Source organism: Dysidea avara, chromosome 11 (genome assembly GCF_963678975.1).
Source record: "Dysidea avara chromosome 11, odDysAvar1.4, whole genome shotgun sequence".
In the NCBI taxonomy this organism is placed as follows: Eukaryota; Metazoa; Porifera; class Demospongiae; order Dictyoceratida; family Dysideidae; genus Dysidea; species Dysidea avara.
The window spans coordinates 4,576,280-4,602,069 of record NC_089282.1 but is presented as its reverse complement, the minus strand read 5'-3'; the positions used below and the strand labels follow the sequence as shown (position 1 = coordinate 4,602,069).

At 39.5% G+C, this 25,790-nt stretch overlaps 2 protein-coding genes, 1 long non-coding RNA gene and 2 other non-coding genes across 7 annotated transcripts in view; 1 reads left to right on the top strand and 4 right to left on the bottom strand.

Annotated features, from left to right (window-relative positions):
* The window catches only part of LOC136238198 (alpha-1,3-mannosyl-glycoprotein 2-beta-N-acetylglucosaminyltransferase-like), a 25,664-nt gene extending 2,881 nt beyond the window's left edge, over window positions 1-22,783 (bottom strand). The window contains exons 1-9 of one of the 3 annotated variants that reach the window (XM_066028546.1): window positions 22,648-22,783; window positions 22,235-22,352; window positions 13,861-14,167; window positions 13,496-13,604; window positions 6,052-6,178; window positions 4,325-4,462; window positions 3,474-3,564; window positions 3,232-3,427; window positions 1,046-1,216 (exon numbers count right to left, since the gene is read on the bottom strand). In XM_066028546.1, coding sequence (XP_065884618.1) covers window positions 1,046-1,216; window positions 3,232-3,427; window positions 3,474-3,564; window positions 4,325-4,462; window positions 6,052-6,178; window positions 13,496-13,604; window positions 13,861-14,167; window positions 22,235-22,352; window positions 22,648-22,782 — 1,392 coding nt within the window. In that variant the 5' untranslated portion in view covers window position 22,783. The remainder of the gene's footprint in view (window positions 1-1,045; window positions 1,217-3,231; window positions 3,428-3,473; window positions 3,565-4,324; window positions 4,463-6,051; window positions 6,179-13,495; window positions 13,605-13,860; window positions 14,168-22,234; window positions 22,353-22,647) is intronic. The other 2 variants (XM_066028547.1, XM_066028548.1) reach the window with 2 other exon arrangements.
* LOC136238200 (uncharacterized) lies at window positions 6,191-12,008 on the bottom strand. The gene is made up of 3 exons (XR_010692849.1): window positions 11,427-12,008; window positions 10,973-11,379; window positions 6,191-6,866 (listed from the first exon to the last, which is right to left on the bottom strand). It is a non-coding gene; the product is annotated as an uncharacterized lncRNA (long non-coding RNA).
* Trnaa-agc (transfer RNA alanine (anticodon AGC)) lies at window positions 18,473-18,545 on the bottom strand. Its single transcript has one exon. It is a non-coding gene; the product is annotated as a tRNA-Ala (tRNA).
* On the bottom strand, window positions 19,813-19,885 carry Trnaa-ugc (transfer RNA alanine (anticodon UGC)). The gene has a single exon. It is a non-coding gene; the product is annotated as a tRNA-Ala (tRNA).
* LOC136238199 (protein SPMIP2-like) lies at window positions 22,783-25,790 on the top strand. The gene is made up of 7 exons (XM_066028549.1): window positions 22,783-22,846; window positions 22,897-22,944; window positions 22,993-23,108; window positions 23,530-23,634; window positions 25,122-25,254; window positions 25,507-25,579; window positions 25,637-25,790. Coding segments are annotated over exons 1-7 (519 nt in total). The 5' UTR covers window positions 22,783-22,845; the 3' UTR covers window positions 25,680-25,790.

The following is a 25,790-nucleotide window of genomic DNA, read 5'->3' as shown; positions in this document are numbered from 1 at the left end:
ACATAAACACACTGCATGCAGTGGATATTTTCCTTGGTACATGGTCAACAACTACATGCAAAGAGTCTACCCCCGCTTTCAGTACTGCCATGGGATATGGCGAACCGCTCAGATTTCAGTCTTCTCAGCAGCACAACAATTCTTTGCCAATGAAAGGCATCCAGAGGGTTTTATAAATGGAAATATTGGTCACAATCAAATGTTTCCACGATCAAAACCACTGTGAAAAATGTACTAGCTACGTGCATGTATCTATGAATACTACCATAAGTGACTTCATCAGAACATGCCGCTTGATTAAAAAGATCTGTAGAGCACAATTTGCCAAACTGAAAGCTTGTCAAACCACGTTATCATTCAACTAAATGCTTGTCAAATGTACCACATATACAGTAGTTATGAAATACTGTACTATCATGTCTTACTGATACATAAGTGTTTAGAAGTTCACGCAAACACACACACACACACAAACGAACATGCATGTTTTACATTAGAGCATTTTGAATATGAACAAACAAAAGCACATAAACAATATCTGACGAAGAAATTTAAATCAATACTTAGTCTACACACCTTCATTAATATAATACTCTGCTCACAATTTAGAATGTTGGCAACTACTTGTAATTGGTGAAATACCTTTAACCGAAAAATTTTTAGAAGTGCACTGATATGACTTTTAGTCAATATAAAAATTATCAAGCTGATAAACAAAGCCGATCAAATATGGTGGCATAGACCTTTTCTCTAACAGTTTGCACTCTAAATTCAGCTATAACGTGACAGTGTGGGACTTTAATCAACAGTTAAACGGGATATAACTACAGCACGAGTGCCCGTAAATAGATGTTCATGCATCTGTATCTGCTGCTTGTTTATACATGTTACTAATCCGATACCAATATGTGAAAACAAGGGGCTGATATAGTGAATAACCCATAGCCGGTCCAATTATCAGTACACCTCTGGAAATTTTATATAATGAAAGATTCAAAGCCTACAAATACTGTCAGCTCCACTGTACTATTTGGGTAGTAAATACCTTCAAGTCATCCATCACTTTAAACCGTCTAGCCATACTGGTGAACTCTCCCGACCGACCATACTGTACTTGTGCTTCCTTAGCACCTCCCCACTGTCCCTTCATTACCTGATCCACTGTCAGTATTGGACATTGTGCCACCTTCTGTAGATACACTGAATCATAACGATCCTACAGTGAGGTAGTGAGACTATTACAAACATGTAACACCATCTTTCTATAAATTCTGAGCATAACTATTCTTTTATTGTTTGCTGAATTTTCAATTTGAACAACTACACTGACAAGTGTTATTACCTGGTTCCTACCTACAATGAGGACACTACCTTATCAGAAGAAACTCTCTTATGTCAAGGGAACACACAGGGAGGTATCCAGGTGTTTTAGGAAACCCCCTTTGGACAATATATAGTATTTCAATACGTAGTATTTCTCACTTGGAGAATTCATAATTGAGATTTCGAGTCTCCCAAATCAAGGACTAACTGCAAGCAGGGCGTAGCCAGACTTTTGGTGATGCCAGGGCCTAGCTACATGACACAGTGTATCTAGACTCTCTGGTTTGGTAAGGCACAAGAGCAAAAAAAAAAGGTGATTGCCTGCTCACAATGGCAGCTCTCCACCAAATTACTGATGCAGTACATACAAATCCTTATTTGTAACTGCATAATTTGCTACACTGCTTCTCTGAATAGTGTGACTGCTTTATTAGAGTAATTGACCGTTCTATTAGAGTATCTTGATCTTGATATTTAAATTATTGATGGCTGGTTACACCTCTGACTACAAGAATGTACATTTTTATCTCATTGAGCAGTTGTTTTTGACTGTGCAGCTAGGTACTTTATTTTAGAAGTGCAAAAATGGGGTGAAATCCTTTTTTTATAAAGTATTTAGACGATATTGGTAACTTCAGTCATAAATCAAGTAAGACCTTGGTCCAGCTGATACATCCTTCTATTACAAATCTTTCATATGACCATGTAATGCAGTCCACAGGACAATCATGTATGTGTAATAGTCAAGACTTCAGACCACAGAGGTCTACAAAAGTTTAGTAATCCGAAAGCCCTGTGTCGTGGCACCTGAGCAAAGTGCAGGCACTATTACAGGACCTCAGGGTTGCTAAATTACGTAAACCTGAAGTCTAGACCCAACATACTGTACCATATTTGACTGGTTAATAGCCGCGGCTACTATAACTTTCAGCAAGCAAAACCCTGCGGCTACTATGCGAAGGTGGCTACTATGGGCTTGTGTGGCAGTAGCCAATGGTGAATATACGGATTCACGAGTGACTGACTTTGTTTAATCATCCTCATTTGTGCCTTCAATACCATCATCCATTTTAAAAACGCTATTTCCTGGCATAAAAACAACTCTTTCATCCGGTTTTTGCTTCAAATGTGTCTGATCAACACTTGCAACAGTATGTTCTACAAGCCGTGGCTCTTATCCAAGGGCGGCTCTTATGACAATAATTTTAGGCTGTGGAGCAGTTACTATCCAGGGGCGGCTATTATACGAGCTGCGGCTATTAATCGGTCAAATATGGTAGTTGTTGTACCTTGACAATGTTGACCACTACTTGTAACAGATAAATGTAGACATTAAAATTAGTCCTCAGGTGGTGGGAGCTACCAGTGTTAGTGCACATAAATAAAATGAAATGGGTCTAGTCAAACTTAGACAAAATTTCCTTTGATGTCTGAGGTTATAGAAACCCATGGCAGGATTACTAAGTAGTTAATAACCGGTGGTCTAGCCAGTGATTGTTTACTACCTAAAAATTGGCAAAGCCAAAACACCATCAATTTGATACTAGCAGCCACAGTTTGCACTTTCTTCGCCTAGGAGAAATTTTCTAAATATTTGACACTATGCTATTTAGACGATGTGGACTTGGCTACCCACAAGTTTGTGGGTAGCACTTGCCTACATCATACTTGGGTTTCTAAATAATGTAGAAACTTTGAGACTTGTTCTAACTAATACATGAAAAGAGTCTAAGTAAAAGTGAAAAAGGAATTTAGATACCCCCAAAATTCACCACAAAAGGATCTACGTACGTAAATCCTGTATTGCTCTTTAAAGCACACATATATGTCTCAACAGAAGACAAGCACATAAACAGAGCAATGGGAATGTATTCATAAAAATACCAGGTGATGATATGGAATACATACCTTTTTGAGGTAAGAAAGATCTTCCTTAGAGAAGTCAACAGGGTCAGTGTTCAGCACATTGTACTGAAGGTGTTGAAGATAGAATTGGCCCATGCTAACACCTTGCTGTCCAAAGGTGTGTGTCCGTGATATCTCTGGCCGGATGCACACACGACCTTTACGCTGTGCAGGGTCACGCATCCAGTCATCCCAAAACCTGTAAGAGACTTGTAAACCTTATCATTAAATGATAGAGCTTTTACCCTTGTGGCCATTTTGGTGACAATTCCTTCCACAGCTCCTTACTAAGCATCCATCCCAGACCAGGGAAGAAGTCACTTCGGTATAATAACTCTAAACACATTATCAATTTTAGTATTATCAAGAGCCCATAAGTTCCGCAAGGCACATACATTTGTGCCACTTAAGGGAACCATTTTCTGCCTTTTAATTGCTCCTACACACACACACACACACACACACACACACACACACACACACACACACACACACACACACACACACACACACACACACACACACACACACACACACACACACACACACACACACACAACAAACAAAGCCTTTGGCAGCCATGCGAAACACAGTTATTGCCACCCAGTGAACTAGCACTGAGATCTTTGTACAGGCAAATTCTACTGGGGTAGGACTAGTAACCAGCAGGAGGACTGTCCAGGTATCATGGAGAGAGGTCGTACACAAAGTTCCACAACGACCCCATAATCACTAAGGGAATTTGCTTCCCCAGTAAACACCAAGTAGTACAGTTTTCCCAGTTCACACCAGGGCACCAGGTCTTCATTATACAACTGGGTAGAGTGGAGCATGTGAGTAAAGCTGCTCAAGAGAACAACACCAATTTGGCACGATTGGGAATCTATTGTGAAACATTTTGATTACCAGACTGATGCTCTAGCCACTTGGCTATGCTGCCTCAAACACACACACACACACACACACACACACACACACTCACTCACAACTCTATCAACTCCTTTCAAACTCTTATCTCACTAAAGTTATATATACTTTCATCAAGTTGTGACATCACATGATCATTACTACACAACAGTACAGGATTGTGGCTTACTGTTAGCTGAAGTGTAGATGAACTCTTTCTTCCCATTATCATTCCAAGCAGAGACACACCACACTGTAGGGTCCTCATCCAGTAATGGCCGCAGGGAAGACATGTAGGAGAAGAAGTCAGAAGCAATATCCAGATCATCTATAGGTAATGATAAATGATGAGCTAGTTGTACAGCGAAATCTTATTAATAACAAGATCAGAACAGCTGGTCTGGCCAAGTGGTGGCTTTGTGATGTACAATCATGCAGGGAAATTGAGCTCTTTTATACACCCCAGTAGCTCCATTCAAACAACATGATGACTGTTCACTTAATATATTTTACAAGTACAACGATTTGAGTAGGGATTAAAGAAATAAAAAGTAATGAAACAAAGAGATCACTTGCACATGAAGCTCCATTTAATTGCTACTTCAGCCATATAGCTTGTTCATGACTGAAGTAGGATCACTAGTATATCTGCAGGTGTGGGTGATCTCCCTTGTTTCATTCCTTTTTATTTCTGTGATCATAGTTTAAAAATACCTTGTGCTTGTTTGTTTGCTCTTTGGCAACATAGTCATGACTGCTGAACCCATGCATACCACATGAAAGAAAAACAGTATCACCAATTTTCATGTCTGAAGCGTGCCTCGACTATTTATTACTGAAAAGCAAATAGGTTACATATTTTGCTTTGTTTTTGTTTTTCATGTACGACTCATTATATGGCATACAAACAAACAACAGCACAGAAACTGCCTCTGCAATCAATCCAGAAACAGTGGAAAACTTCCGTTATAAATGTAATAGAAAGCACAATAGCCTTGAACACACTAAAAAATCAACATTTATGCAGTAGTAGAGAAAAAATTGGACACAAAGGAAGACAATGGTGAGTCCACGATGCATCCAGTACAGCTGCTGCAGTAGGCAGACAGGCATGTCTCAAGCTTAAGCAACATCGAACAGCGAAGAAAATAAGTCTATAACATTAACTGTAGTTGGCGAAAGGCATCAATCAGTTAATCAGCATAACATTCCATAAATAAAAAAATAATATCTCTTGCTGAAAACTCTTCAGGTAGCTCTGAAGCCATGTTTCAGCCTAACCAATATTGCCAAGCTGTGCCGAAGGTAAAAAGCAAGGTTAACTTTTAGGCAATGTCTTGGCAGGAAAGCACAAACCTTCACGATTGCTATACAGTGCTATTGCACTGTATGATGATTGCCAGACTGCTCTATTAGAGTATATCAATTCAACACCCTCTTATGGTCACTGCCGTAGTGGTTACTACACCTACTGTAATAATGAGATGCCTATCAACAAGGTCATGAAGTAGATCTTAGTCATGCTCGGGTTGAAACTGTCACAATATTCAGGCAGTCTAGTTAAAAGAGATGGCCACTACATAATTATGTGTATTGCAAAAGACTCTTTCAATAACTGGTTAATAACAGTACGACAAATCAAGAACTAAACCAACTTGACTAGTTCCAACAAGATTAAGGATCCTAATAAAATGTTTGCTTTGTTGACAAAACAAAGCTACTGTATATGGTCTTGTCCTCCAGACCTGGAGTGGCACTTATCAGGATCTGGAGGATGCAGAACTTCTTTATCAGGAGATTATAAGTTCCACTGGTGCCTTTAGTGCTTATAAGCTGCTGTCTTTATACATACAGTAAATTGGGTAACAAAGCTGGTGAGTTAAAGGATGATTGAATGTCATTCCAAATAGTACACACCTTCCACAATCACAACATAATTGTAGTTCATAACTTCAAACATCTGAGTGAGTGCCCACTTGAAGTGTCGTGAGATCTTGTAGTAACCTCCAAGGTTGCCAGGATGAATTTCTGACAGGTCTGGCTGCTATGGGACAGAGCACAAACTAACATGACTATTGCAATGTACATGTATATATGTATGTGAGTAAACTAGCTGTCTTATTGCCTATTTAAGAGTATCAAGAATTGATGGTTTTTAGTATTTAAAGTGTTATAGTTCACCAATGAAAGTGTTATAGCTCACCACTGCTTGGAGAAGAGGGCGAGAGGTTGCTTACAAAATGAAAGATGAATGGATGAATTAGACCAAATTATGGGCCATCCAGGTCTCAAAACTGGCTAAAATACAGCAATGATCTGTGCCATGGAGCTGCACAGCCACATACAGCTATCTCCAGGTGGGCCTGAGCTCCATCAGGGCCCCAGACCGCTTGTACAACTATTTGGGAAAAGCCAGCAAAAGTAGACCATTCAAGCCCGGGTGATTTTACGGTAAAAGTTGATACATAGTGTACTGTAGCTTTGTGTTTGTGGTAAAAAATTAAACGTGGCTGGCATGGGTGATACGACCAGTTTTCCTACATCTATATAAATTTGATCGTTCCATAATAAACCACTCTCTAGAGTTCCTATGGATACACATACATGAAATTGACAAGAAGAAAACATCATGACCACCTGGCAGACTCCTGTAAGCATTTCGAGCGTTAATCGGACGGCTGCAGATTCAAGGCTGCCCAGGTCCAGTCATGGATTTTTTCTCCTTTCTCCACCTTTTCAAACACACTTCATGTAACAACTTTAAACAGGCTGTAGGACCAGGTGTCCTACAGACTTTCAGCACTTCAGCTGTAAAGCCTTAATAAATAAATTTTAAAAAATAATAACAGCACACTATAGCCATACTATAGCAATAAGCATTCTATTAGTATTGCTAAATGTACCTGTAGGGTGTTCATGTCAAGATTTAACTAAACAAGTTTGACATCTTAGTAGTGCGTACACCAGGTGCCATGTATTTTTAAAAAACTAATCCATTTAAAAGTTATTAAATTTAGGGATCCAAAGGTATGCTGTAATACAATCATTCATCTCTTGTCACTACTTTTTATTGCTTCGATCCCTACTTCATTTTTAATAAGCGAGTTTGTTTAATTTTTGTTATAGCATATGCACACGCAATACATGTGTGACTGTTCTATTAGGGTGACTGCTGCATTAAAGTATCTCAGATCAGCCCCTAAGTAGTTTACCAAGAGTCCAAGAGACATGGTCACTATGCCTAATTTTCTCCTTGTTATCACTATACATCAATAAGGGTGATGTCATCGTGTTCAAGTAAACAGATTGTTAAGAGGTGTGGTCTCTGCGCTCTATCATTATTAATCATTATTAATCATTAATGGGCTCACACCTATCATGAATTTAAAGGTGTCTTTTACAGCAGCGTAAGCGCTTTAAATAATTTCGTGGCATCTGAATATGCTGTTAAAGGTGGCGCTGAACCGATTGATAAGTCCAGCCGCACAAAACAATTTGTTTCAACTCACACGCTTAATGAGCTATTTTAGGGTGGCCCAAACCTTTGCTAGTGTACACCTAAAATGCTGTTGTAATAGCCTGTGATGCTTTAATTTAGCATAAAAAGTTTCGTGAAATAACACACCTTCATTTTACACCTATATAACTGTGAAGTTTCAAGCTGATTTTTAAAATAACTTGGCCATTGAACAACCTAGCGCTAAGACACTTCGGTTCCCACCTTGTAGAACAATTCTACGCTTTCCTTTTTATTGCAAACAACATGAAAAGTAGTAAAAATGCACAGCTGTGGACTACAACATTGGCCAACAATTCCATCAAGCCAGAATCACAAAAATCCGAAGCGTACTATTACAGAGTAATGGCTTACCCGATGCCTATACCAAATTTTGATGGTCTATGGTGGATAATTTTGAATATTTAGCAAAAAAGGAGAACGTGTGGCTAGTTCAGTGTGCGCTCCGTATAAAAGTAATCATGCGATAGCAGCTGGTGCTTTTCATCAGCAAATTAACCAGAGTTGTGACAAGCCAATAGTTTTAAAACATGAATAACGTTAGTTGTGTCAGCAATAATAGCTGGGCGGTCTGACAGAGCCTGTTCTGTTGCCAAGTTATAATAACCGAAACCGGGTTCTGGAATGGAACGACCAAACTTTAGTGCATGCTGTTTAGTCATGCAGCTGCATATGTTTAATTGTACTTTACTACCTCAAGATTGACTGTGACATGCTGTTTATAATGAATATCAAACTACAGCTAACTCTAATAAAGCAATCGGTTATTAAGCAGTCACTAAGGGCATATAAACTTAATTATTAGTTTCTCATCCCCACCTGTATCGCTATTTTTCTTACCTCATCAAGGATTTTTGCACCACTGGTGGCTAAGAGATGCCAATTAGCACCTTTTATAGTTAGCATCTTGCTAGAGCAGTCTAAGAAACTTGCATTTTGAGTCATTTTAGCTAGCTAATTTAGCTATCTAGTTAGTAAAGAATAAAATAAAAATCCGCCCTCCCACACTGCTATTTTGAGTACAGGAGGTAATAGTTAAGTTTACGTGGCCTAGCTGCTTCAGTTATAGTTAACAGTATTTTTGGAATGAAACTAGCTAGTTATGCCAAAGAATCTGATCTTCTGGCTTACAAGTACACGAAAAAATTGGATTTTTCAACTAGAGTAGGGACCATAGCACATCGATAAAAAGTACTGAAACAAGTTGGAGTAGTCCATGATATTAAATCACAGTAAAACAATAAGAAGTGTTATATCCCTACTGTGCTCAAGATACCATAACGGAAATACACAATAGGGATATGACACTTCTTATTGTTTTACTATGATTTAATATCATGGACTACTCCAACTTGTTTCAGTACTTTTTATCGATGTGCTATGGTCACTACTCTAGTTGAAAATTCCAAATTTTTTCGTGTACTTGTTTGTTAACTTTTTTGTAAATAATTTTCTTATGACTGGTGAACTCACACATACCACATCTAAAATGGCACCACATGCCCCAGCCCCTTATCGTCTGAAAAGTGAACTATCCATTACGCTTCGTTGTCAGCTATATTCAACTCATTGCAGGGCCGGAGCCCAGAGATTTTGAGTAGTCCAGCCATCCATGGACTACAATGAAGGCCATAGTCACGCACACTACTCAGTTTTTATTGATCTAATATGATCTGTAAATCAGAGATTATCTGCTTTGGTGTGTTACTTAACTGTATGTACTATAAGCACACACAGCATGCTAAGCTAGAGGGGTCAGGGGCATGCTCCCCCAGGGAAATGTTTGAAAATAGATGTTCTGAAATTGAATCTGGAGGCTATTTTACATGCAAAGTCTATTCATTTTGTTAACATCAATGGTAATTTTGTGCTACATTACCAATTAATTGAGTTTTATATCTGAATATTATAGCTAGCAGCTAATTTTATTTTCATGATGTATACAAAATTTCTCAATGTGAAAGTTTAGTTTTAGATTGTAACTGCATGTTAATGCATGACATGCATGATCAATTAGCTCAATGCAGTGTACCATGCAGATGACTCACTGGGTAATTTTAAGATAGTTAACACAGATGTAATGGCTTAGACTATAAGTTATATTCTATACTGAATGCTTTATTAGAGTATCACGATGACTGTTCTATTAGAGTATAAATTGATGACTGCTCAATTAGAGTACCTCGATCTTTTAACTTAAAATCAAGTAGCTGAAAGTGGTCCAGCGAATGCCGGACCAACCTAACCGTGGGCTCTGGCCCTGACCCATTGTACAGCATTTCAAAACTGTTTGTAAAGCACCTCTACAATCCACGCATACCAAAAGAAAGAAATTGTGCCGCACGCCCTAATTGTATTAATTATCGTCTGGACGAAGCGACGTCGAACAGTGAAAAAATCAAGCCCGTAGCCCTACGGAATTTTTAAAAAATTATATTCAACAGAATTTTCTACTGACTACCTGACTGATTCTTTCAGACAAGCGTAACTCAATAACGGCTAGCAACTTGTTGAAAGTGTTTCGGGTCGATCTGAAAGCTTGTTTGGGCTTAGTTTTACCTTACCAATACTGCCTCATCGTCGTCTGGGAAAATTGAGGCTGATTTTTGGTGATGTTATTTCGTGGGCCACGTCTACTCCTTTGTGGTCCCTACTATACAGTAACTACCGTACTGTATAATGAACCAGCTATAGTTTGAATACTGAACCCATCATCCAGCTGATTATCCCAGAGGATTATGCATACTACCTTGGTTAGGTACATACTGTAAATGTTTAAATAAAAGAAACGGTCCTAATGGCATACCCATCCACCACACTGTAACTCTAAGCTAAGATATTCTATTTAAAAGGGTTTTGCCTATACCCGAGGGGTCAGCAATGCAGCAAAATCGCATACGAGATTATGTAATCTTTGAAAATTTACCAAGATTACACTGGGATTACATTTGGCCCACACAAGGATTACACACAATTATTTGTAATTCAAGATTGGCTGTAATTTCTTATCAAGACACAAATACTATCCTGATACTACTTCACTAGAGCCTATAGTCTTAGCCTAAACACAGAATACTTAGTCTATTATCAAGCTAGCTACATACTTTTCCAGATTACTATAAGATCGATTTTGCTGAGACATGCATGCATAGTGGATCCTGCCTTGATATGGTAACCTGCTTCATCTGATGAATCGTCATCTTCAGAATGAGCAATTCTTACTAATTTAATATGATTGGAGATGTCATCATTATCATAGTGTTGTTTTCCCTTAGACTTTTTGCTGCTTGTGTATATTTTACAGGCATGGCTTTTCCTTACATGTTAAAGCATTCCGTATCCACTTTAGCACATATCTCTTGTACAAGGCTACAAATATGTTCATGATGTCCAGGTGGGAATTCAAAGTTAGCAGTCAACTCAGTTGAGTGCTGAGACTGCTCTGTTGAGTGAATAAATGAAGAGGGAACATATCGACAATCACCTGGGAAATTTTTTTGAATTAAATTCTCAATTTTGGCGTAGTGTTCCCAGGATTTTCTTCATGTTTGATATTACTTCTATCACATCATATCCTGCAGCTAATAAGCAGTTTACTACATATACAGGAAGCCTCTGCCTCGTCAATTCAAATGAAGTAGATAGTTCCTTGCTAGAAACTGATTGAGTTGGTGTGTGGCAATTCGAGGAGTGCATTCCCAGCCTGGATCTGACCTTGTTGAATGGGACTGTAAATCATTATAGAAATTGAGGGTTACGGGGATTATTATCTTACCTTGTGTCTCGGCGAGTATCTCGGAGACATTATCTGTAACTGCTGTAATTGTGTCGTCAACGAACATCTGCGCAGAGCTCGAGCACACCGCCTTATCAATTTGCACACAATTGCCATACGAAACTCAATACAAGGTCTCTGCTCCCTACGCAAACCGCCACATGACCACATGATAGAATATTGAAGACTGCAGAGAAGTCATTCCATTATCTTATTGCTCTAGCCAACTGTTCATAGGGATCCATGTGAAGTGGTAGTCGCTACAACAAATACATTATAAGAAAGGAGGAGAATGAAACAATAAAGTACAGAAAGTATTACTACCCTAGTGACTGTTTAATTGTGACCGAATTTGACAAAACAAGGCTTCGACACACAAAGCTTTGTTAGGAGATATGGCGATTTTAAGGAATCATTGTGTAATAACTTCCCAGTGCCTACAGCTGTGCAAACAAAATTTGCACCAATTGTTCATCTGTTCACTAGCTATCACTGAGTGGGTGTATACCCAAAATTTGCCCTGTTTTGAGCAGCCTTTTTCGAGCGGGTAATAATATCACAGATGGTAGTAATAGGGTGGGAGGGTGGGGGTGGACGGTGGTCTTAATATACGGGTATAAAATGGAGTAAGAAGACGATTGGAATCCAGAGGCCAAGTTTGGGCTCTCCATGGCCCTCCATGGCCCTCAAATTACTCCAAATTGACTGAGAACACTATTGGCGAGCTCTCTGTGAAGTCCCAGCTCACTACACACCATTATCACAAAGCCATGGCCATTTAATGGTGCCAATCTCACACTCGTGGCTTTGACAGGGTCGGAAGAAAGCTGCTACAGAAACCAGACTTGCCAGTGCTGAAGGAAGTACAGTGTGAAATATGATAGTGTATTAGACCAGCAATCCATTTCTGGTAAAATCGTAAGTTTGATTTTGTGTGTGTGGAAGCCTTGTTATATGAAATCTGGTCACAATTAGAGAATATTACACTGACAGATGATTGCTCTATTAGAGTAATTCGATCTTCAAAACAAACATGGTGCAATAAGCACACACAGCTGCATGACTGACACAAGCTAAGCAGCAAGCATAGAAGTTTGATCATTCTGTTATGTTCCATTCCATTCCTGACTCTGGTTCCGGTTATTATAACTTGCCTGTTCTGTTAGTCCACTGAGATGCTTTGCTGTATTCTATGGATTTCCACATTTGTGCACGTATTACCACAAATATGCTGTCCTTTGTATGGCTGGTTTAGCACCACCTTAAGGAAAGTGTTGATAAAGAAAATTAACACCTTGGTATGGTTTCGTTACATGAAGAAGACAACGACCAGCCTGATTGAAGATAAAAGACGATGTGTAAAGAAAAGACCATACATTTGTCAGAACCCCAAAAAGGCAAATCCCTGTGGTAAGCGTGTTAATGTGGTGTAAAACGGTGGCTTTGCACTGCTTCATTTGGCCTCCAGCCTTGCTACTGTGGTCAGTAGTATTGTGTCCCTAAATGACGCACAATGCCTAAAATACCGCCTTTACAAATTGACGTCTTATGCAATGAAAACCACCTTTATTAGTTTATCCAACATCAACTTCAACATTATAAACAAGAACACACTTATAGTCAGCCAGATATGGAATTTCAAAAAAATCACTGAAACTCAAATTTTTGTCTGCCTGCCTGCCAGACACTGTTCGATAGTAATATATCAGGTTGACTTATTGTTAGGTATCCCTCTATGCAACATGGGTGGAGAGTGTATTCCAAATGTTTACTGCCGCTCATATGAAGATGAGCTATGTTGCTGACATAAGACCATGGATGGAGTTCACCTTTATTATTATTATTAACACTTTACAATGACCAGCACTGAAGGTCTGACAGCAACATGTGCTGCAGCCTTAGGATTACCTAACCTAATTTCAAGGACTTAAGACTTAATGACTTGACTTAGTGACTGATAAGGTGTAACAAAAAAGGGGCCAAAGTAAGGGGAAAAAATCCCTCCAACTCCAGGAGGTCACCCAATGTCTACTCACAACTCACTGACTATTAACACAATAGATTCTGACCTTTATGTGAGTGACCTTATCCCCATATCGACTGATGACCTCAGCAGTCTCAACATGACCACAATCCTGACTAACCACTATTGGGAACTGCTGGGCCGAGGGACGATATCTGTATTAAAGACACAATGAAGTACAGTGGCTATTATTCTGGTACTAAATACACTTAAGCTGAGGTGTTCATTCAACTAGAAAATCTCATGCATTCTGTCGTTAAATATCATTTCTAAAGTCACAAGTTTTATTAGTTGCAGTTAGCCTTGTTACACACATACACTGCAAGACCTGACTTTCATTAAAGGTCTTTTAGTCGGGAGCTGTTAACTATTTGATTTAACAATACATAGACACAGATTAAAACTGCTCACTTTAGTAACAAGTCTAGTGCCCTCCCAACACTAGGTCTATTACAAGCAATCACCACTACTCCTATTGTAGGAGCTGCGGTCTCCTGTGTATCCTCCTTAATGACATCATTGCTCCTTTCTCTGCCATCATCTTCTGCATCATCTTTCTGTTCTGGTATTAAAACATTCTGTTCTGGTGCCACATCATCCTGTCCCAATTCTTCTTCTACATGATCCTGTTTTGATTCCAAACGATCTCGGCCAAGTTTATTTGGGACTGCACCCTTATCTTTGATGATAACCACTGGCTGAACGTTGTTTGCCTCATCTGGAAGAAAAACAAGATAAGGTAAACTACAGGTATTAACAGTATCACTTGACAGTATGAACTAAGTCAATAAAGGTATACATGTTAGCAGTTGCTGAATTTAAAAGGTTATATTTTTGCATGTTTCGTTCAGAGAGGTAAAAAAACAATAACTTCACAAATTCTAAAATCTGCAATCTGCTGGAGATATACATAACATGGAACAATAGTTAAGCAAAAGAGAAACAGCCACAAAAACTAATCTTGGTATAAATCCAAGTACCTTCTCCATGCTAGGAGCAGGTGTTCCATCTAAACTAATTCTCCATACTTCTTATTCTCTGTATATCAACAAACTTAATACAACGTTCTTAATGCTATAGTAGCTACTGGAAATGTTGGGGTGCTAATATTGGTGCTGTAACTTTCACAGTAAATTAAATGTTCAACAGTGCTAGTATTGTACACTACGTACAAACGTTTGTATAATTTTTGTGCAGTAGGTGTGCATCTGTGTGCAATTAAGATACTGTATAGGGCTATCCCTAGAGTATCTTTGCAAAAATTCATTAACAAGAACACATCTGGATACATTATCACATGAATATGAAAAAATCTTCAATTTATATAGTAGCACATATGAGAAATGATTGTGGGTTTTAGTTTAATTTGAGTACTACCTCCACGTCAACATCACTATGGGACCATACATGCACAAATTTGGCACTGACAAAGATTAAGTCACTAACCCCTCAAATTTGGCTGTGTGGCAGTTATACGGAATATATATGTTTACTAACAGAAAATGTCACTAAGATGATAATAAACCTGTATAAAAGGTATTATGCATTGGAGTCACAATAGATTTTATTTTGGTGGGCAAGCCAAAATTTTCCAATCTGCTCCTCACCAAATAAAGCACTTAAATGGTACACATTTATGTAAATAAAATGGAACATTGACCCTAGTACCTCCTGTGTGCTAAGCAGGTGCTGAGCTAATTCCCCACACACTACAATGTGACACTATGAACAGATTTGATTTTGAACAATCTTTAGTACTACTGTGTCTAGCTGGCATATAGCCAAAAGCAAATACATAACTAGCCAATGGGTGACTGCTCTATTAGAGCATCTTGGTCTTTTCCAGCACAAAAAAAAGATGTTGGGATGACGTGTGAATGTACCTGTAGCTACATATAAGGTAGTAACACACGTTAACATTTGGAAAATTTGAGCTACAAAGATAGTAGCTAGAATCATAATTTTTACATATGTACAGCCTTTATGCATACAATTGTACGACATAGCACAGTGTACATGCAGCTGTAAATTAAAAAGGGAAAAAAGGAGAATCTGGGTATCGATCCAGTACCTCCTGCATGCTAAGCAGGCACTCTACCATCTGAGCTAATTCCCCACACACTATAATGTGACACTATACACAGATTTGATTCTGTATACATGCACACTGCTTCTAAGTGAAACCATAGCATTCGGTTTTACACCACTAAGTAATCAGTTTCTGGCATAGACATACGTATGTAAGCATCAAATTAAAAATAAAATTCATGTCTAAAGGTCAAAAAGGTATACTGTACAAAACAAACTAAAAAGAAAGTAAAACTGAGTATCGATCCCCTGCATACAAAACAGACGCTGTACCATCTGAGCTGATTCCCCACACACTATCTATGGATGTACACAACACAAGTGTATGCACACACACACACACACACACACACACACACACACACACACATACACTACACGCACGCTACACGCGCGCACGCACACACTACAGCGCACACACACACTACACGCGCACGTACACACACTACACATGCGTGCACACACACACTACACGCATGCGTACACGCACACACACACTACACGCGCGCGCACACAACATGTGCACATACACACTACATGCGCACACGCACACATGTGCACACACACACACATACACACTACATGCACACGCACGTATGCACACTCGCATACACGCACGCACGCATGTACACACACACACTTCTCAACAATAAAGGTATACATTTGAAATTACTACAACAGAAAAACAAAGAAAGAAAATAAAATGGATTCAGTGAACTACTGGGTCCATGTTTACGATAACTGATTGCTGGTACACTGATGTGGAATCAGTGTATGCCAATGGACCTGTTAAGAGAATCTGGATATCAATCCTACCACCTGAACTAATTCCCCATGCACTGCAACATGATACTATAAATAGAATTGATACTGAAACACATGCCACAGTACAGGTAGAAAACACAAGAGCAAAATATATATATATTGATAATCTGGGTATTGATCCCAGTACCTCCAGCATGCAAGGCAGGTACTCTACCATCTGAGGTAATTTCCCACACAGCACAACATGACACTATAAACAGATCTAGATTTGATACCGAAACACTTACCACTGTTAGTTTGACCAGTATACCTTTTTTTTGATTTTTGACATGCTGTACATGTATGTATGTAACAATATGTCAGAAGCTGATCATTTAGGAGCAGTGCACAATCAAAATGTCATTTTGTAGTGTTTGGAGAATTAGCTCAGATGGTAGAGTGCCACTACTGACACATGGTGAAGAATGAGAACCTTACACAACATACACAAAACTCAAAAAGAAAATATAGCAAAAATAGATATAATCTTTGATAGCTGCCTTGTGGGGTCAAGTTTTCTGTTGAGCATGTTTTTCTTGCCCCATAGGTGGATTTCCAACTATTTGACACAATGAAATACGTGATCTAATTGCTTCTTTGCTGACAGAGGTGTGCCATAAAGTACAGGTTGAACCAACCTAACCTTACAGCCTCTTTCTGGGAAACATTATGATCATGTCACCCTAAACACAGAAGATGGGGCATGTTCAGATGTTGCTATGAATGGATTTTTGGGTGGTAGTGGTGAAAAGTATTATGTTGATGTTAAATAAAGTGTTCAATCCTCTCCTCGTGCACCTACTAACTGCTCCTCTGCTCCTAAGTTCATTTATCATTGTATGGAGAAGCGTGCTAATGAACCTCGAATTTGTGAGGTGGGGCATGGCACCTTTGCTCCTCTTGTCTTCTCTGCAATGGGTGGGATAGCTGATCGAGCTATTGTGTTTTACAAATGTCTAGCTTGGAGGTAGAGGAATGATTACTATGCTGCTGTAATAGGACTGATTAGGCGTTGCTTGTCATTTCTCTACTATGCTCAACAATTAGATGTCAACATGGATCTTGTTCTCATTCATGAGTATGATTTGATCCAGACAGAGACTGAGTTTTCCCCATTACATAACTGTTAACAATTGTAATTCTTGTATTTAATTCGAAATTTATTAGAGGTTCTTTTTGAATAAAAGTTTAAAAGACACAACAAAAATAAAACTGGAGAATCTAGGTATCGATCCCAGTACCTCCTGATTGCTAAGCAGGCACTCTACCATCTGAGCTAATTCCCCACACACTACAACATGGTATTATACACAGATTTAATACTGAACACACACACACTCACACGCAGACACACACACACACACACACACACACACACACACACACACACACACACACACACACACACACACACACACACACACACACACACACACACACACACACACACACACACACACACACACACACACACACACTGGATTTGTACTACTAGCGATCATTGACACTTGTGTTTCTGGCACAACATTCAAACTAAATTGGACAAAATGAAAACTGGGAGAACTGGAAAACTTGGAAACTTTGAACTACAAAGATGTGGTTAGCCAGTAGCTAGATGCATAACTGTTACATACATACATACATACTTTTATGTATACAATTGAACAATGAAAGAATACAGTAGCAATTACAATACATGTAATTGTAAAAATAAAAAATAAAATTTAAAATGAGAGAATCTGAGTTATCAATCCCAGTGCTAAGCAGGCACTCTACCATCTGAGCTAATTCCCCACACTATAAACTGATTTGATACTGAACACATGGACACTACTACCAAGTCAACCACCCACTCACATACAACATCAGTGGTTTGTGCCCACCAGCACTGTCATTACCAAGCTTTACACAAGACATATGGTGCAGAGTGAGAACCTTACAAACACAAAACTCAAAGAAAGAAAGAAAAGAAAAATTATAGCAAAAAATAGATATAATAAAACAAAATTGGAGAATCTGGATATCGATCCTGGCACGCACGCACGCACATGCACTACACATGCCACAGTACAAAGCAAAAAATTGAAGTAGAAAAAAAGAGAAAGAAAGAACAAAAGCAAATACATGAGATTGGAGAATCTGGGTATCGATCCCAGTACCTCCTGCATGCTAAGCAGGCGCTCTACCATCTGAGCTAATTCCCCACACACTACAATATGACAATATAAACAGATTTGCTGCTGGAACACACGCACACTGGCTTTTGCGCTACTAGCGATCAGTTAAGCACATGTTTTGTACTTGTTTTGTTTTGTACAGAATTAGCTCAGACATACATGTAGGTATCAAATTATTGTACAAAACAAACTAAATGCAAAACAAAACTGGAGAATCTGGGTATTGATCCCAGTACAGTGTACCTCCTGCATGCAAAGCAGGCACTCTACCATCAGAGCTAATTCCCCAGACACTACAACATGGCACTATAAACTCTGAAACACATACCACAGTACAAAGTAAAAAATAAAGGGAGAAAAAGCAAGAACCCCCCAAAGAAAAAAATTGGAGAATCTGGTATCGATCCCTGCATGCTAAGCACGCACTACAACACAACACTATAAAGAGATTTGATTCTGAACACACACACACACATTGCTCCTAAGTGAAACCACATCACTAGGTTTTGTACTACTAGCAATTGGTTTCTGGCGCATTGTGACATTTAAGTACAGTATGTGTAAAACTAAAAATAAAATTCATGTCCAGAACATAAAGAGAAAAGGCATATTTACTTGTACATATCAAACATATGTATAAGTGAATGCATGCATGTACAGCCAGCATGACCATGTGCATTCACGTGCAGTCACGTGCACACACACACGGGCACACACGGGCACACACACACACACGCACGGGCACACACACACACGGGCACACACACACACGGGCACACACACACACGGGCACACACACACACGGGCACACACACACACACACACACGGGCACACACACACACACACACGGGCACACATGCACACGGGCACATACGCACACACACGGGCACACACACACACACGCATGGGCACATGCACACACACACACACAAACACGGGCACACACACACACACATGGGCACGCGCACACGCACACACGCACGGGCACACGCACACACGCACGGGCACACACGCACGCGGGCACACACGCACGGACACGGACACACGGGCACACACACAGGCACACATACAGGCACGTAATACTGAAAACAAATAATATCACGTTATGATTGTAATGCCGGTAATGCGAGTGAACTTTTATCGATAGAGGGAGAAATCAGCAATGGTAAGAGGGAGAAAAAAAGCAAGAGCAAAACAAAAAAAGTAAATAAAATTGGTGCTTTGCAAATGTTGTAGACTAAACACAAAACAAAGAGAAAACACATCTATAGAGCAAACAATTAATAACAAAACTGGAGAATCTGGGTATTGATCCCAGTACCTCCTGCAAGCAAGGCAGGCGCTCTACCATCTGAGCTAATTCCCCATACATTATAATGCAATACTATAAATTGATTTGATTCTCAACAAAGACATGGTTAGCCAGTAGCTAGATGCATAATTTTTACATACGTACAGCCTTTATGTATTGTACGACAAAAGCAATTACAGTACATGCAATTGCGAAAAAAATTAATGGGAGATACTGAACAACAGATTTGATACTGAACACTTCACACAAGACACATGGTGTAGAGTGAGAACCTTACATGATGTACACAAAGCTCAAAGAGAATAATTACAGCAAAAAGAGATATAATAAAAACAAAACCAGAGAAGCTGGGTTTTGATCCCAGTATCTCCGGACCTATGTACATGGCAACTGCAATGAGGGATCTTAGCACCAAGTGAAAAATACATTCTGACATGAGTAAATTATTTAATTTTGTAAACACTGAAGTATCAAAACAAATTCAAAATGGAGAATCCGAGTATCGATCCAAATACCTCCTACATACTTATCAATCGTGTGGCTGGTACAGTTTTCTTAAGGTTTTCAGTGTTGCATAATTAGTGATGCTTAACTGATTGACCACCAGTTCCTGTCATTTGCAGGCACTCTATCATTGAGCTAGCTATGGGTGGACACACAATGCACACACTCTGATTCCCAATGAAAAAGGTATGTATACTAACAAGTATAAGAAAAAATTAGGAATTTTAAATTAGAGTAGAGACAGTGCATATTACAATAAAAAGCACTGAAACAAGTTGGATCGGAGTAGTACATAATGTCCAAATAAAACGATAAGGAGTGAATATCCCTACTGTGCTACACTCAAAATGCACAGTGGGGATATTCACTTCTTATTATATTTGGACATTACGTACTACTCCGATCCAGCTTGTTTCAGTGCTTTTTATTGCAGTACTATACAGTGTCCCTACTCTAATTTAAAATTCCTAATTTTTTCTTATACGTACTTGTTTGTGAACTTCTTTTGCAAGCTCATGACTACTAAATACAGTCACAATATTACTTTAGAGTTAATCACAGCACTACATATTATGCAAGCAATCAAGTTGCATGACACATGTGCACCTCTATATAAATTGCTAAACTGTAGTAAGATGGATTCACGTAAGTGTTGGTCAGACTCACAGCAAAGAAATGTGTTTAGAAACACAAGCAACTTTGCCAGTTGTACGATAGCTAGCAATCGAATTCAACATCACTACGTGCAGGCGATTAAGACCTGCCAATTAAGGGGTGTGGTAGCCATTTCCATCACGAGTCATCATCCTTTACCATAAGGGATAGACACGTGATCAAAATGGCTGCCACACCCCTTAATTGACGAGTTGTTTAATCATTCGCACTTGTGTGTACACAGTATGTGGTAGCCACGTTCTATCATAGATTATAAAAAAATTCAGGTGAAGCGCCATTCACCAAAGGTTTTTTTTGCCAATTTTGCAATAGCGATTTTTGCCAAACTTTTTTACCGCCTGCAAAGTTTTTACTATGCGGTAGCCAACTTCAAAAACCACTGAGCCATGTGTGTTTAAATAGTTTGGTGCAATGCCACACATGAATAGTTTGATGCAATGTACACCCGTAGATGGAAGCCTTACTGTAGTCTATTAACACTATCAGCGGAGAACCTTGACTGACGGCCATTGTAAAGAAGGATAAAAGGTAATTCCCACAATAGCGCAATCATCGTATGTTTATCAATATTCCAAAGGTTTTTTCTTAAGCGAACTAGAAACGTTTCTGTGAAAGAATTAGGACTGTGGCTGTAGCCAGTTTTCCACTACGCTTGACTGAAGGCGTCAGGCAGGCACAGGCAGGCAGTAGAAAATTCCATTGACTATATATTTTTAAAATTCTGTAGCAACTTGACAGAAACGTTTCGGGTTAATCTGACGACACTTTTGGGCTTAAATTTACCCAACCAATACTGTCATGATGTTGTGAGGAAAAATCGAGGCAGGTTTTGGGTTATAATATATCACGAGACATGCCCACACATTCGCTGTCCCTACTATACAGTACTATTGTACTGTATGAACTACAAAAGAAAAAAAATCTAGAAAAACGAAAAGAATAAATTGAAGAATCTGGGCATCAATCCCAGTACCTCCTGCATGCTAAGCAGGCGCTCTACCATCTGAGCTAATTCCCCATAGTACATCACATTATAAATAGATTTCTACAGCTGTCTATTCACTTGATACTGTAACATAATGTACCTATTAACATTCAAGACCTATAGATCATACATTTAGTAAGAATAGCACACTGTAATCCACACCTTTTCATATGTGCATGCATGCATACTATATGCCCTGTAAGTACTATATGAGTACTACTGTAACTTGTGGTACGTACACTGGAGAATTGCAAGTCTCCTTTTTGCTAACTCATCATTCTTTCTCTCTAGCTCACTTAGCTCAGACTGAAGCTTACCAAATCTTTCTGCCTCCTCTTGAATCAGATTCTCTGTCTCCTGAAAAGCAACACAAACACCAATATAATACAACAGCAACGTAAAGCAGAGGATGTGCTATAATTACACCGGATGGGCAATTGGGCATCAGGGTGTAAAAAACAGAGCCAGAACTAAGGCTATGGTAAATTACTAATCCTAGGAACAATATCAGTGGCCTCACACTGCATGCGATAACATGCATTATTTTAATGGTCTGAGCAAAGAGAGGTCGGTAGCGTAGTAGTGCTCTCCTCACCTTCTCTCAATATTTTATCAGTTTATCAATCATGCGTATCCAGCAATTGAAGCTCACCTTAGTTCTATTCTTGATAGAGTTCAATGAATAAATACCGGCGATGATTCCTAATATCAGCACAGCAAAGAGAAAAGTCTTTTTAATTAACGCTCCAGATGCCATGCTATTCTTTGTAGTGCCCACCATGCTCATTTAATAGAATATTTTTGCTACCATGACAACAGTGCAGGGGGCGTGCCCATTCAAACAATCCAAAGTAAGTTGCTGTATACAACACTTCATGTATTACTGCAAGTCTTCCTACAGTGAGCCTATTAGTTGGAGACGAGCATAAGGGAATTGTGCTGTATTCAGGTAAGGGGAAGAGTTCTGGCTAGGGCGAAATTTGTGTTGCGTGCGCAGGTCCGGACGGGGTTAAGGATCACCAGACTCGAGTGAAGGACCCCCAGTGGGTCGGACATGGTACAGCTTCTCCTGAAAGCACTTCTAATCTAAACTACCTCTGCAGAGCACCAAAGGTAAGAACTCCCGGATACGAGCCAGTGAACCGTATGCGGATAATATACGATTTGTGACACAGCTGAGAGCACAATGGGTTACATTTAACTTGCACGATTCACGGCACAGCTAAAAATGCAACAGGGTTATATATCATGGGCTGAGGAGGCGTAAAAGTTTCCTACTTGCTAGTTTGCCAGCCTGAAGAGTAGCTCAGCAATGAAAGCAACATCATAATTCTGCTGAGCGACTTCACTGACACCTGTACAGCTATGTAAAAGTGATTTGGCTAGCAAATGGTAATAGCTGTAATCAGCTCAGCAGCTAAAGGGTGGAGTACAGTGAGACAAATATGCATGGTACTTGTTATAAAGTTTCCGAGTCTGCAAAGATGTACTCCTGCTGCTGTTGCTAGTATGCATTATGTCATGTTTGTTACAGGACAATCCACCACCAGAGCCAAAGTCAGCCAGAGTGGGAGAAGTCGGTTGGGGAGTTCCAAGATTGACTGATTACTCCAATCTTAAAAGCGGCCATCAAATACAGGTTTGCATGTATAGATACATGAATGCTTGTGTACATTCATGTAGTGTGTGTGTGTGTGCGTGCGTGCGTGCATGCGTGCGTGCGTGCGTGCGTGCGTGTAACCAGCCTGGAAATTTCTAGGTTCGATGTTCAGCCCAGTTTGAGTTATTTTTATTTTGTTTCACCTTTGCTCACATTGCCCAGTCCACCCATCTATAAATGGGGGAGCTGGTGTTAACTGGGGAAGCAAATGCTCAGGCGGTACCCACATAAACTGTGAGATATACATATTGCTTCCCATAGGGCTGCCCCTAGGAGTATTTGCCTGCACTAACCCAGACCTCTCAACCTGGAAGCAGATCTGGTCGTGAGAAAGCCAGCCAACCCATACCCCATGCAGCTGTGAAGCCTACCATCTTTGTGATGGGGCTCGTGCACATACATTTGTTTTAACAAAAAAGGGGAGCTGGTGTTAACTGGGGAAGCAAATGCTGAGGTGGTACCCACATAAACTGTGAGATATACATATTGCTTCCCATAGGGCTGCCCCTAGGAGTATTTGCCTGCACTAACCCAGACCTCTCAACCTGGAAGCAGACCTGGTCGTGAGAAAGCCAGCCAACCCATTCCCCATGCAGCTGTGAAGCCTACCATCTTTGTGATGGGGCTCGTGCACATACATTTGTTTTAACAAAAAATGTCAAAAGGCACAACTAGCTAGCTAACTATGTGGGTGCAATACTGCTGTTTACCACAGCTTATAATATCTCTATGCTACAGTGTATACCCTACTACGTATATGACAAGAACCTACTATCCTTTGCTCCATCGTTGAATCACGTGATATCAGTCTTTCAACTCAGTAGATTTACTGATTCACCAGTGATTCACTGTTGAAATTACTTCTCATTTCTTGAGTAATCAGTATCCAGCAGCAATTTAGTGAGATTTGTCACACAAGTACACTCACAACAACCCGCGAAATTAAGCAATAAACATTTCCAATAACACAACTGGTAGGATTTTGCCTTTATCTTCACCTTCCATGTGTGCTGAGTCTTTTCTCAAAGGATTTAACCCTAGATTTCACCTTCATAATGTTCAGTTCATTTGAGTTTGACAGCGTTGTGACTCGTGATACGGTCAAAAATATGGGAATCCGCCAAAATTTCCAGCTCAAAATACAGAGGCGCCCCACTTTTATAATTAACTGATCACGTGATACCTGCTAAAGAGACATTTTGGGGCTTATAAATCAAGGAGATTTAGAAAAGTTTATTGAAAATTGTGAGAAATCGTGAGATCAGCAGGCAGTCGTGATATGGAGGCTGAAATCATGTGTCTCACGACCAAATCGTGAGAGTTGAGAGGTCTGACTAACCCCTCGGCATGCATGACCATGTAGCTGTAGGCTTTTTGTGTGTGTACATGTGTGTGTAGCATGTGTGCACATGCTTGTAAATAATATGTGTGACAGCTCTTACCGCTGTTATTGTACGTTGTTACAGTTGAAGACATTCAGGAACAGGGTGGAGGAGAGGCACACTCACAGATTTCAGGAACCATATTATCCATCTCCTCAATTTGATCCCACTTCCTACCCCACGAAATCATCACCTACTACTAGTGAGTCATGTACCGGTATGTTAATGAGTAAAGGAGAACAGCCTGTACTTCATATGTGTTCTAGGTAACAAAAAGAATACTGAATTAACAGTGACGGAAATTTTTTGTAGCACTATATAAAGCTCTTTCTCACTTGCAAATCATCATGTGTTAAGATTGTTGGTATTTGGCAGCCTTCATGCCAACATATTACCTTAGAATCATGCACAATTTATTTTCCAATAAAATAGGTAGTTATTTGTTCAATCAGCAATCATTTTTATACAGAAACTCACACAGAACAAGTTCTGTCTGCTGTTCCACCAACACAGTCTGGTGCCACATCATCAACCAATAGCATGTGAGGTAGTAAATCATTTCACAACATTGTGTCATGTAGCTATTTGTGTTCCTGTAGGAATGAGAGTACTCGTCGTAGCAAAGATAAAGAATTATCATAACACCTTCCTGTGTGTAGATTACTAGTGTGGATTGTGTATAGCATATAATGCTGCATGATCTTATAGTATGAGTGTCATTTGTAGATTCATTGATCTACATGTAACTACAAA